We start from the raw sequence: 13399 nt of genomic DNA, 5'->3' as shown, positions 1-13399 counted from the left end.
GTCTGTCTGTCTGCCTGTCTGTCTGCTTTCTCACTTGTCGTTTGGCTCCAGACTCTTTTGGTAAACATGTCACACTTTAGTACTCTGGCAGTAGCCAACCTGGAGCACAACTCTCGAAAAGTGCTTAAGACACTTAAGGCTTTTGAGTTGAGACTAAGGGGCACTTTACACGAGGACAGTTTCCTATGGACCACCACCCTCCAGAGTGAAATTGTTTGAGACACTTCCCGCTGAGCAGGGCTGAGGGCTCCATGTAATCGCTTTGGAACGGCACATTTCAGAAACTCTGACGTGCCTGCACACGCGACACACGCGATTACGCCAAAGCCGTGCGCGAGTTGGCAACCAAATAAACGTCAGTATGAATGAAGTTTGGCAACATTCAGAATTAAGCTACACTGCGGCCAACTGCAGTTACATGTTCAGAACGTTACTGCTGCGAGGAGCCGATGGCTGTACCCGGTCGGCATTTAATGTTAGTTACAAAAGCACGTCGACAGTGTTTTCTCACTGCCAGTAGCCTACGGTAGGGTTTGACAGATCACAGCCAGCGCTCCCGGTCCTCGCTGCTCGTTAAAGATTTCCAATAGGCGTTATTCTGATAAACTGGTCACATATATGTTACGTTCTCACTCTACAAATATTAAAACTTTAACAGTTTGGGGGTTTTTTTAGCTTGAAAAAAGCTTTTTGGCAAGTCGAAATGACTGCGGAAGGCGGACTCTACTTCTGTGTTTAAAAACCGGAAAGACGATTACGAAATTACGTCATGCCCCAGCGTCCTTGTATGGGCAAAGAATAAGGTGATCACACTGCCACCTAGCGACCTGGCATGTACATTACGGCGTTTTAAAGTCCCTGGAAACCAAAATCCACAAAAACGTTCTAACTATGTTATTTAGGGTCTTATGTTAGTAATTTTGTGCCTCCGAAATTATTATACATTACTTTCAACCCAAAGCCTTAAAATCGCCACTTTTCTACAAGATTCTACAAAGTACTTCCTCATTGAAGACAGCAGTGCGCGAGGTGCTAAAACGCAGGAGCTTATGACGTCATAAGCTCTATATAACCTTTGTACACGCGCGCAATCCGCACCCACCCTCCCTTTGTCCGTTCTTTGCCCCCAGTGACAGCGCTCCCTCGCTGTCCGTCTGCCTCCCACTCTGTGTGCCCTCTCTCTCTCTCTCCTCTCTCTCTCTCTCTCTCTCTCTCTCTCTCTCTCTCTCTCTCTCTCGGGACTAGTGAGACAGAGAGCGAGAGACACACAGGCTGGTGGCTCTCACACACACACACACACACACACACACACACACACACACACACACACACACACACAGTCACACACACACACACACACACACACACACACACACACACTCGCAAGTGCTGTGTAATTCGATCTCTTTCTCCGTTTCCCTCCCCCCTCTGTCTCGCGCTCTCTCTCTCGGAAAACCTGCTGCAGATGGGACACGCCCACACAGTCCGCGGGAGAAATACACTCTAAAAAATAATGATTTTCTCATGAGTTTTGCCAGACTGTCAAACCTAAATTTATATACTTTGCGACGTTCATCATCGTTCAAATTTGGCTGGTGGCTTATTAACATAGGGTCCTGTGATGTGATGAACTCAAAATGCTAAATAATAAAGAAATATTTCTGGTTTCCAGGGACTTTAAAAATTCAACAGCGCTCATGTAAACAGGGAGAAGGTGTGAAGGAAACGCTATTGTGTGGTTTCTTTCAGAAACTGTCCTCGTGTAAAGGGCCCCTCAATAACTCCAGTTGAACTTTTAACAATCCTGTGAGTCGACCTGAGTTTCTGCACTGCATGTAGAAATAATGAGTTTGTTTGTTTGTTCCCCCCTCCTCAGAAAGCAGCAGTAGCCCCGCCCCCTACGAGGCAGCCGCCGCCCTACAGACCTCCCAACCAATCAGAGCAGGAGCCTGACCCCGACCTGGAGCAGGCCAAAGGTCAGTAACACATACGTGCACGCACACACACACACACACACACACACACACACACACACACAAACACACATGCACTGTGCTTGCATCCACATAGACATACATGTACAGCGATACAGATACACTCACACACACATATGAAGAGGTAAGTGATGGTGATTGGAGAAGGTCGACGGGAGGAACAGGAAGTAAGTAAGGAGTAGAGTTATTCATCCTCATGTTGCCGTCCTGCCACCGTGCCACATTTGACCCGGTCTGCTTTGACTGTTTATGAAGGTGACGTCACAATGTCACGTGACCGTTTATGAAGGTGATGTCACAATGTCACGTGACCGTTTATGAAGGTGATGTCACAATGTCACCTGACTGTTTATGAAGGTGACGTCACAATGTCACCTGACTGTTTATGAAGGCGATGTCACAATGTCACCTGACTGTTTATGAAGGTGACGTCACAATGTCACCTGACTGTTTATGAAGGTGACGTCACAATGTCACCTGACTGTTTATGAAGGTGACGTCACAATGTCACCTGACTGTTTATGAAGGTGACGTCACAATGTCACGTGACTTTTTATGAAGGTGACGTCACAATGTCACCTGACCGTTTATGAAGGTGACGTCACAATGTCACCTGACCGTTTATGAAGGCACAATGTCACGTGACTTTTTATGAAGGTGACGTCACAATGTCACCTGACCGTTTATGAAGGTGACGTCACAATGTCATCTGACCGTTTATGAAGGTGATGTCACAATGTCACCTGACCGTTTATGAAGGTGATGTCACAATGTCACCTGACCGTTTATGAAGGTGACGTCACAATGTCACCTGACCGTTTATGAAGGTGACGTCACAATGTCACGTGACTGTTTATGAAGGTGACGTCACAATGTCACGTGACCGTTTATGAAGGTGACGTCACAATGTCACCTGACCGTTTATGAAGGTGACGTCACAATGTCACCTGACTGTTTATGAAGGTGACGTCACAATGTCACGCGACTGTTTATGAAGGCGATGTCACAATGTCACCTGACCGTTTATGAAGGTGATGTCACAATGTCACCTGACCGTTTATGAAGGTGACGTCACAATGTCACCTGACCGTTTATGAAGGTGACGTCACAATGTCACGTGACTGTTTATGAAGGTGACGTCACAATGTCACGTGACCGTTTATGAAGGTGACGTCACAATGTCACCTGACCGTTTATGAAGGTGACGTCACAATGTCACGTGACTGTTTATGAAGGTGACGTCACAATGTCACGTGACCGTTTATGAAGGTGACGTCACAATGTCACCTGACCGTTTATGAAGGTGACGTCACAATGTCACCTGACTGTTTATGAAGGTGACGTCACAATGTCACGCGACTGTTTATGAAGGTGATGTCACAATGTCATGTGACCGTTTATGAAGGTGATGTCACAATGTCACCTGACTGTTTATGAAGGTGACGTCACAATGTCACGCGACTGTTTATGAAGGTGACGTCACAATGTCACGTGACCGTTGAGCTCTATTAGCATGACAAGTAGCAACTGAGATCAACCCTGGTCTGACCCGCCTCTCGAGGGGCGTCGCCAAGCCGAGTCGGGCGACACGGGTAAAATGAACCTGGCATTAACCCTGCTCGGGCCCTTGGTGTGAACGATGGTCTATCTAATCAAAGCGCCATTTTCTAATCTGGATTGTGTGGATTTAGTTGGTCGCCAACTAAATCCACACAATGGGGATTAGAAAAGCCAGCCTCTAAAGCAGCCGTTTAGGCTTCCCTAACTTTTGACAAAGGTTCATCCATGATCACTTCTGATACTAAGACATTATTTACGACAACATTTGAAACCCAAACCTGACCTGGAAGCCCAAATCAACAGACATGTCAATCATGGCTTCTCTCTCTCTCTCTCTATGAATAGCATGAGGGTTCAGTGTAGTTGTTATCAGAATGTAGTTCAGTTGCAGAGGCAGCATCATTAAACACAAGGACAGAAGAAATGCAGATGACTTAAAGTAGAGCAGGTGAGTAAAACCCAGTGGTGAGAGTGTGTGTGTGTGTGTGTGTGTGTGTGTGTGTGTGTGTGTGTGTGTGTGTGTGTGTGTGTGTGTGTGTGTGTGTGTGTGTGTGTGTGAGAGAGAGAGAGGATGCAGTGGGCTCCTGCCCAACAGCAGATGCCAGATGGTGACACTGCAATTAGTGTCAGCTTATAAACTCTGTCCAATCTCTCTCTCTCTCTTTCTCTCACTCACTCGCTCTCACTCTCTCTCACTCTCTCTCTCTCTCTCTCTCTCTCTCTCTCTCTAGACAGGAACTCTGAACTATGCCCATTGAATCAGGTGTGGGTATTTCCCGGAGTTACCCTTCCAGACAAGAGGGATGGTTGTTTCTAAACATGAGTTGAATCCTCGGGTGTAGAGAGACTAGAGACTAGAGACTAGAGACTAGAGAGTGGAGGGGGAGTTGTGTGCTGCAACCACGGCGCCGCACAGCGTGGAATCCACTCCCATAGGGAGGGGAAATGTGATTTCAACTGTCAACTGTATTTTGTCCCCGGAGGGCAATTAGTTGTTCAGCATGGACGGAATAGTCAAAAGAACAGACATACAGCACAGCACAGGAAGGGGGCGCTGAAGAGCCCTGAAGACAGTGGGGCTAACAAGTCCAACAAATGCAGTCAGTGGTGTGTGTCCAGCCTTCACAGTGTACTAATGCTGCATTCCATTTCAACTGGGAGCTGGGGATTTCAAAAATTCAAGATGGCTGCTCTGCCCTTCAACAGTAGTTCAAATGGTAGTAAATACTGTTTATTAGCACTTCTGTCTTTTTTGTGTCTCATTACATCAGTTGTACACACAGTACTGTCTAACCTCTATCTTTGTGGACATGTTGCTGCAGTGTTTGTATCCGCAAAATGTGTTGTTATCAACTGTTATTGCTAACAACGGCTAGCCTGGCTAGAGCTAACCCTGTCTGCTTTCCCGATTGTTTAAATGGAACGCTGACAACTCAGGTGTGACGTCACTCAACCCTGAAATCCCCAACTCCCAGTTGAAATGGAATGCAGCATAAGCCACAGCAGCAATAACATCTATGAAAAGCTCCTACGGTACTTGTATTTCTCTACAGAGCCGATCAGCTGATGATGATGATGATGATGATGATGATGATGGTACTCTGAGAGGTGGAGAGCAGATGCCTAAAGTCAACACTCAGCTCCTCACATTAGAGCACAAACTTCTCCACGCCACAGTTTGAAATCATCAGGTTTTTGCGTTCTCGTGCCGACGGAGAGATGTTCTCAAACAGTGCTGGTGTGGACACGAAGGTGTAAAATATGTGTATACATGTGGACAGGCTCAGAGCATCTCGGGTGCTCTCAGGAGCTATCTCAGTGCAGATGATGTTATCTTTGTACCTCAGTGTGTATCTTATCTCAGTGTGATGTCATCCTATTCCCATGGCTGTGTGGTGACATCTAAGCCAGCAGGGTGGCTCAGAGTGCAGCTGAGTGTGTGTGTGTGTGCGCGCTCGTGTGATCGCTGCGTGTGTGTGTGTGTGTGTGTGTGTGTGTGTGTGTGTGTTAATGCGTGTGTGTTTCTGTCTTTGCAGGGCTTGTGACGTGACTGCTTGTCTGAACCCCCCCCGCCCCCCCGTAGGCCTGTCACCGCACAAAGTGGAGGACATCTTTATTATTTTGTTTCAGTTCGGCTTCACTCATTCTTATCTGTCTGTTCTGGGTGCGTTTGGTTTCTCAGCGGGAGCGGTGCAGGCGGGCGGGGCTGTCTGGGGTGTGTTTCTGGATGCTGGTGGTTGGAGGGGTTTCTCTGTGTTGTTGGCGGAGCTTTATGACCTGCTGGTTTCAATGGGATTCCGGTGTGTTTGAGCTGGGAAACTCTGGCCGCTTTCAATGTGCTGTTTGGTTCAGAAGCAGAAATGTGTTGTGATTTCAAAACCCTGTTGGAGCTGATTAGATGATCACCAACGGCATGTGGAATGTTAATGTAATCAATCATGCAGAGCAACCTGCCTGCTGTTTGAGCCAATCATCTGATCTCATGGTGATCCAGTTGGGATTGAATCTGTTTTGGTGGCTGGTAGATTAGCAGAAGTATAGATGATCACATTTTACAGGCTGCATGCAGTGATTTGAAACAGGGAGATCCTCTATCCCATAGAAATGTTCCTCTGGAATGACACACAGCCAGGTAAAAGAACATGACTGGACCTGAACCAGTAAAGCTAAGCTGCTGCCAATAGGACTCCAGTGTGTTTGGACTTGCCTCTGTGGGACACAGGAAGCAGGCAGTCTGTCGTTCCTGGAAACATCTGAATTGTGTTTTTAGATGATATTAGCTGAAGTCAAGGCGCTACAATGTCTTAAATACAGTTAAATAAAATGATTTAATCCTTGAATTCAGTTTTTGAGATGATTGCTGGTGTGAATCAGCCCAGTCAGGCAGGAGTCATTGTTTTATTCTGACATATCTCCAATTGTTAGTTTTCACATTGCAGTTTTTTTTTGTTGCAAAATTTAACTTGTATTTTCACACTAATGGGCATTGCAAAAGTCATAACAAGTCTGACATTTAATTTGACAAAACTTGTTGATATCTTATAAAACTCCCTATTGCAACCGATGCGAATTGCACTGCAAAAAAATGACAAGCTTGGCAAGTAACCTCATTTCCAGACGTATTTATACACCTAACTTACAGGATATTTTAATCAAACTAGGCATCTCACCTGCTACAGGCTCGCATCCCCCTAAGGGGATCCCCTGACGTTTCTGCACATGAGGAGATAGATAACCGCTGTGACATGTAGGTAACAGCTCTGACATACAGATAACTCTGACATGCAGGTAACAGCTCTGACATACAGATAACTCTGACATGCAGGTAATAGCTCTGACATACAGATAACTGACATGCAGGTAACAGCTCTGACATACAGGTAACTCTGACATGCAGGTAACAGCTCTGACATACAGGTAACAGCTCTGACATACAGATAACTCTGAAATGCAGGTAACAGCTCTGACATACAGATAACTGACATGCAGGTAACCGCTCTGACATACAGATAACTGACATGCAAGTAACAGCTCTGACATACAGATAACTCGGACATGCAGGTAACAGCACTGACATACAGATAACTCTGACATGCAGGTAACAGCTTTGATATACAGATAACTGACATGCAGGTAACAGCTCTGACATACAGATAACTCTGACATATAGATAACTGACATGCAGGTAACAGCTCTGACATACAGATAACTCTGACATGCAGGTAACAGCTCTGACATACAGATAACTGACATGCAGGTAACAGCTCTGACATACAGATAACTCTGACATGCAGGTAACAGCTCTGACATACAGATAACTGACATGCAGGTAACAGCTCTGACATACAGATAACTCTGACATGCAGGTAACAGCTCTGACATACAGGTAACTCTGACATGCAGGTAACAGCTCTGACATACAGGTAACTGACATGCAGGTAACAGCTCTGACATACAGGTAACTGACATGCAGGTAACAGCTCTGACATACAGATAACTGACATGCAGGTAACAGCTCTGAAATACAGATAACTCTGACATGCAGATAACTGACATGCAGGTAACAGCTCACATACAGGTAACTCTGACATGCAGGTAACAGCTCTGACATACAGGTAACAGCTCTGACATACAGATAACTCTGACATACAGATAACTCTGAAATGCAGGTAACAGCTCTGACATACAGATAACTGACATGCAGGTAACCGCTCTGACGTACAGATAACTGACATGCAGGTAACAGCTCTGACATACAGATAACTCGGACATGCAGGTAACAGCACTGACATACAGGTAACAGCTCTGACATACAGATAACTCTGACATGCAGGCTGCAGACATGTATTTTAAAATCAACCCTAAACTGACTGTGAGGAGTCTGGGACAGGACAGCTACACTCCTCACACTGGCCTCCAGTCAGTCTGTACACTATCAATACATTATCATGTGTCAGTCTGTACACTATCAATACATTATCATGTGTCAGTCTGTACACTATCAATACATTATCATGTGTCAGTCTATACACTATCAATACATTATCATGTGTCAGTCTGTACACTATCAATACATTATCATGTGTCAGTCTATACACTATCAATACATTATCATGTGTCAGTCTGTACACTATCAATACATTATCATGTGGTAAAAAAGCATTTTCTACATAATGTGTTCATTTGTTTTACCTTCAACTAGCTAATAAAAGGAAAGTAAAATATGTATTATTGTTAAAAAAAATCAACTTGAGCTAAGAAGGTTCACGCCTTACAGTAGCTATGCATTTTCACGTTCCCACAATCCTACTCACAGATTCAGAATTAACTAACATGAAATTAATTAATTTTCAGTGACTCCAGTGCATCATCCAGCCACAACCGCGCCTCATTCTCAAACTCTATAGTGTGTGTGTGCATGTGTGTGCCTGTGTGTTCGTGTGTGTGTCAGCTCCGAACCAGGCCACACCAATCAGGTCAAGGACTGTGCATGGGCTGGAGCAGCACAACTGTGCAAACCCCCCCTTCTCTCTCTCTCCCAGTCTGTCTGTCTCTCTCTCAGTCCCAGCCTCTCCATCCCAGGTTGCACTGGCAAACAGAGAGAAAGTCAATACATTTACATGACACAAAAACGAATTATTGCGTTAGTCTGCCTAAAACCAGACATTTGAACCGGCTAAGACACCAGCTAAGACACCGGCTAAGACACCGGCTAAGACATCCGCTAAGACACCGGCTAAGACATCCGCTAAGACACCGGCTAAGACATGGCTAAGACACCGGCTAAGATACCGGCTAAGACATCGGCTAAGACACCGGCTAAGACACCGGCTAAGACATCGGCTAAGACATCGGCTAAGGCACCGGCTAAGGCACCAGTGGGGCTGCTGAGATACTCTCCTTGTATCTAGGTGGAGTGTGTCCAGTGGCTTCACCAAAATAGGCTCACCTTGAACATGGAAAAGACTGTCTCCACGTGCTTTTCCATCAAAAAACATCCTGAACAACTCAGAGTAACGATACAGGGAGAGGAAATTGAGATGGTAAATTAATTCAAATAATTTCTAGGTGTTGTTCTAGATTCCAAGCTTAAATTTGATAAACATGTCAAAAAGATCACAAAGACAAAACGCAATCTAAATGGCTTTAAATGAATTAGGCATCATATAGCACTTGAAGCTGCACAGTTGTTTATGCATGCTATGCTTTTTTCCTCGTATGTCTTACTGTATTAGTGTTGAATTCAGCTTGTTGCATCTAGAGCTGCCACGATTAATCGATTAGTCCATCGACGGAAAATTAATCGACAACTATTTTGATAATCGATTAATCGTTTTGAGTACAATTTGAAGAGAAAAGGTCTAAATTCTCTGATTCCAGGTGTATTTACTCCTGTATGACAGTAAACTGATATTATCCTTGAGTTGTGGACAAAACAAGACATTTGAGGGCGTCGTCTTGGACTTTGGGAAACACTGATCGTCATTTGCTACCATTTTCTGACATTTTATAGACCAAACAACTACGGTAATCGATTAATCGAGAAAATAATCGACAGATTAATCGATTATGAAAATAATCGTTTGTGGCAGCCCTATTTGCATCCCTGTATAAACAAGTGTTAAAAATACTAATGGCCAAAAAAAAAACATGCGGTGGCATCACATTAAAAAAATAAAATAAAAATAAATAAACTAGTTTTTAAATGTCTACAAAACTTAGCACCACAGGGTTTGTGCAGGTTTGTCAGTAGACCAGAGGTTCTCAAATGTTTTTCAGCCAAGGACCCCTTACAAGATAGAAAATATACCGGGGACCCCCTCATTCTGATTTGTGATTTTGGGCTAAGCTTAATTGTTTCCACGGTAACGTGCTTGCCTTTTAAATTGATAGGTTTGGTAGATTAAAATGTAATCCATGAACCATTTCAGATTTAAAACATAACATCATTTCGTGGAACTATGAAGCTTTTGCACACACACAAAAGTTTTTATTTTTATTTTCCTGAAAACTTTTCGTGGACCCCCTGGCAAAGTGCCACGGACCCCTGGGGGTCCCCGGACCCCCATTTGAGAACCACTGCAGTAGACAAAATGGCACTAAGATTACCAGGAGTGCGGCAAGTGGCAATTGTAAAATTAGTTTATTTGTTTATTAAAAAGATCCCCATTAGCTGCTGCCAAGATGGCCGCTAGTCTTCCTGGGGTGTGCACACGTGCACTCAAACAGAAAGCACACCAGGAGAATCTGAAATCAGCCATCTGGGATCAGTGTAAAAGGGAAAATCACATCATGGACTGGGAAAAGGCCATTCGATCAGAAAACAACAGATACCACCGTTGGATCAGACAGTAGAGATCCGGAAACGTATCAGGACTGTAAACCAGGATTAGGAAGCCTACATGTTGTGTCATACCTCCGGACGCATTCCTCCATAAACTCCCGCCCAACAGGGGGCGTGGTCATTCCACCTATCCAGGTGGTATGGCCAAGCCTACATAAACCAGCCATAGAGCTCAACAGGCACGTGACTTTTCGTGACATAATTTACCCAGGAAGTAAGTTCCGCGTCCATTTTCTCCATAGACTTTTTGATAAATCCAAATATAACGAGTTTTAAGGCCACGAACCAAGCCAACACGTGATCCAGAGAATCTTGAGTGACCATAAAACAATCGGTTTAAGCGAGAACAAAAAATAACAATCTCTGGAAGACTTGTTGGCTTGGTTCGAACCTTAAAACTTATTATACATTAATTATCGAAATATCTATGGAGAAAATGGACGCGGAACTTTACGTCAGGAAAAGTCACGTGCCTGTTGAGCTCTATATGACATAGCAACATCACGTGACGTCTGCAGGAAGTCAGCAGTGGAAACTGTCAGGTATTGACACAAAATACAACTAGTCTTTTCATATGAACAGCTTTTTAGTCAAATGACAAGCAATAGTAAAATGCAATAAGCACAAAGGAAAATCTCAGAAGACTAATTGCAAGACCTCCTTTGGGTAGTCTGCTTTCTTTCTGCTTGCTTTTTTTAAGTTGATTTTAATTTGAGTTATTACTCTGGTTTACTCTCTTTCTCTACATTACAAATGTGATACGTACATGTTGTAATTCTGATATTATGATACTACTGTATGTTGTATATGTACCTTGCTATAATTGTGAATTCCTCATCTTCTTACTAAAAACCAAACTAGGGACAAGTGTTGGAAACTAGCAATAGCTATAGACTCTATGCAAAACATCAGTGACTTTAACTTGTTTGAAATGAGTGAAATGTTTCTATGTAAACTTGAATTGGCCCTTTTAAATAAATGAGAAATAAATAAATCAAAATCCGTATATAACGAGTTTTAAGGCTGGAACCAAGCTAACCTGTGACTTACGGAATCGTGAGTGACCATAAAACATTTAAGTTTGTAGCAAAGTTCAGTTGGGGGGGGGGGGGGTACAATTTTAGATTGTTTGTATAGTGTTACAGTGTTAATTACATGAGACAAAACGGTATTGAAAGTACAGTATAGCGAATGTGGGTCATTATTTAAGCAGCAAATAGCTGCAGGACGTTGGAGAGAAAAATAGGCCATAAATCAGAATAGAGCAAACCTGAGGCTGTTGAGTGGAATTATGTGACTGTTAGTCTCTGTATGCAGGGAGGGTCAAACTGTTAGTCTCTGTATGCAGGGAGGGTCAAACTGTTAGTCTCTGTATGCAGGGAGGGTCAAACAGAGAGCAGCTAAATGAAAGAAAACACTGATGATGAAATGGATTCAGTGGTTGAACATTTTTAAGCGGTGCATCAGCTTCTATAAGTGACTTTGTGTGTTGATGGCGAGATGTGTGTGGCGGGATCTGTGTGCACCGAGATTTAGGGGTGTGTGTGTGTGTGTGTGTGTGTGTGTGTACGTACGTACGTACGGGACTGTGTGTGTGTGTGTGTACAAACCGTACGTTTGGTAAGACAGTGGACTGGACTAAACACGCACACTACACGTGATATCATTTTTCAGAGTAAACAAGAGGGTGGTCTGGGGGTTCCGAACTTTGAATGGACTTATGTTGCTACGAGGCTCGGCCATCTTTTGAATATGCTCAACAGTGACGACCAATATGTCAGGGAGCTCGCAAGAGGTTCTCTGTTCCTGGACCTAAAAAGGCGCAAGGTCCCCCTGGCACGTGGGTCGGATCCTAGTTTTCTGGGTTTCAGGAGAAAACCCAGCGGAAAGCTGGACAGTGGCTCCCCTGGCTTTGGTGTGTGGTCTGATTGGCCTGACCTGAACGATCTATATGTGACTGGGCCAAAGTCACACTGGAGTGGGTGGGGTCCAACTCTGAGGCAGTGAATGTCTCGGAGGAGATTATATCTGATCCCGGCATCACTGTGAGAGCGACCGTAAACATCTGTGGAACAGAACACCAGCTTCCAATAACAAATGCCCGAGGTCACCTCTTGAGGGCGCAACAGCAGAGACAGCGACAACACTGGACTGAGTTGAAACTCCAAGGATAGCTCGCATGTCTTCCTGTAGCAGATCACTCTGTGTCTCATGCAGTATTTAAAAACCTAGCTATAGATGAGAGCATTGTTATCTTCACTATAAAAGCAAGACTACAGGCCTTACCAACCAAGCTCAATCTTTCCATCTGGCTTCCGACCAGTCATGCTGCTCACTGTATACATCATGGTCATGAACAGATCACCGAAACCATGTCTCACATCTTAAATGGTTGCCATGCATACAAAGGGCTTTACATATGTAGGCACGATAGAATAGTGGATTTGATATCAAAAGATATCACCTCTAATTTCAGATGTTCTATTTCACTCTATAAACATTCCACCGTGAAGCCGAGCATGTTCAGTCTGTGTAGTGACGATTCTGATGTGTTCTCTAATATTCCAGCTAACACTCCTGATGTTGTTGTCGTGAATGAAAATCTCAGAGAGGTGTTTGTTCTTGAGGTTGGCTGTACCTTTGACCATAGCCTAGAGGAGGCCTTTATAACCAAGATGCTAAAATATCAACAGCTGGAGCAGACCATTTCACAGCTGGGCTACAGGTGTAAACTTATAGTTTTCATATTTGGTAGCTTGGGTCATGTCCATAAGCTGGTTGTGAGAGGCCTCCAGATGGCTGGTCTACCTAAGAGAAGGGCCAAACAGTTATCAAGGTATTGTTCAGTATCTGCTATTATTGGCAGTCGCTCAATATGGAGGAGGCGCTGCTTTTTGTACCCATGAAATTGGATACTGTCCCTTATCTTGTATTACAGTATAACTGTATGTCAATGTGCCTTTGTCATCACCCTGTGTGGTATTATATATATCTTCTTTGT

General features: G+C 44.1%; 1 protein-coding gene across 5 annotated transcripts in view; it reads left to right on the top strand.

The window, feature by feature from the left end:
- The window catches only part of patj (PATJ crumbs cell polarity complex component), a 130473-nt gene that overhangs the window by 64002 nt on the left and 53072 nt on the right, over positions 1-13399 (top strand). For all 5 annotated transcript variants that reach the window (XM_083648471.1, XM_083648470.1, XM_083648469.1 and 2 more), the window contains one exon: positions 1877-1976. In XM_083648471.1, the coding sequence (XP_083504597.1) occupies positions 1877-1976 (100 nt within the window). The remainder of the gene's footprint in view (positions 1-1876; positions 1977-13399) is intronic.

This window comes from Poromitra crassiceps (genome assembly GCF_964638095.1).
Source record: "Poromitra crassiceps genome assembly, chromosome: 12".
Classification (NCBI taxonomy): Eukaryota; Metazoa; Chordata; class Actinopteri; order Beryciformes; family Melamphaidae; genus Poromitra; species Poromitra crassiceps.
Note: the sequence above shows the minus strand (reverse complement) of the source record. Positions and strands in the feature narration are given on the sequence as shown.